The 425-nt window shown below is 58.8% G+C and overlaps 1 protein-coding gene across 1 annotated transcript in view; it reads right to left on the reverse strand.

The window, feature by feature from the left end:
• Positions 1 to 425, reverse strand: part of LOC110392038 — an 11775-nt gene that overhangs the window by 6725 nt on the left and 4625 nt on the right. Inside the window, exon 2 of the mRNA XM_021383982.1 lies at positions 7 to 425. This exon is cut by the window's right edge and continues 1 nt beyond it. Coding sequence (XP_021239657.1) covers positions 7 to 425 — 419 coding nt within the window. The remainder of the gene's footprint in view (positions 1 to 6) is intronic.

The following is a 425-nucleotide window of genomic DNA, read 5'->3' on the forward strand; positions in this document are numbered from 1 at the left end:
TGAGACACGACCACCAGGGGGCAGCACTGAGCCAGAACGCGATGGGGTAATGCTGAGATGTGACCACCAGGGGGCACCACTGAGCCAGAACCCAATGGGGTAAAGCTGAGCTATTACCACCAGGGGGCAGCACTGAGCCAGAACCCGATGGGGTAATACTGAGATGTGACCACCAGGGGGCAGCACTGAGTTGTAATTGAATGGGGTAATGTTGAGACACGACCACAAGGGGGCAGCACTGAGCCAGAACTCAATGGGGTAACACTGAGCCGTGACCACCAGGGGGCAGCACTGAGCCTGAACACAATGGGGTAATGCTGAGCCGTGACCACCAGGGGGCAGCACTGGACTGTGACCACCAGGGGGCAGCACTGAGCCAGAACGCAATGGGGTAATACTGAGCCATGACCACCAGGGGGCAGCAC

The sequence above is a fragment of the Numida meleagris genome, unplaced genomic scaffold (genome assembly GCF_002078875.1).
Source record: "Numida meleagris isolate 19003 breed g44 Domestic line unplaced genomic scaffold, NumMel1.0 unplaced_Scaffold831, whole genome shotgun sequence".
Lineage (NCBI taxonomy): Eukaryota > Metazoa > Chordata > Aves > Galliformes > Numididae > Numida > Numida meleagris.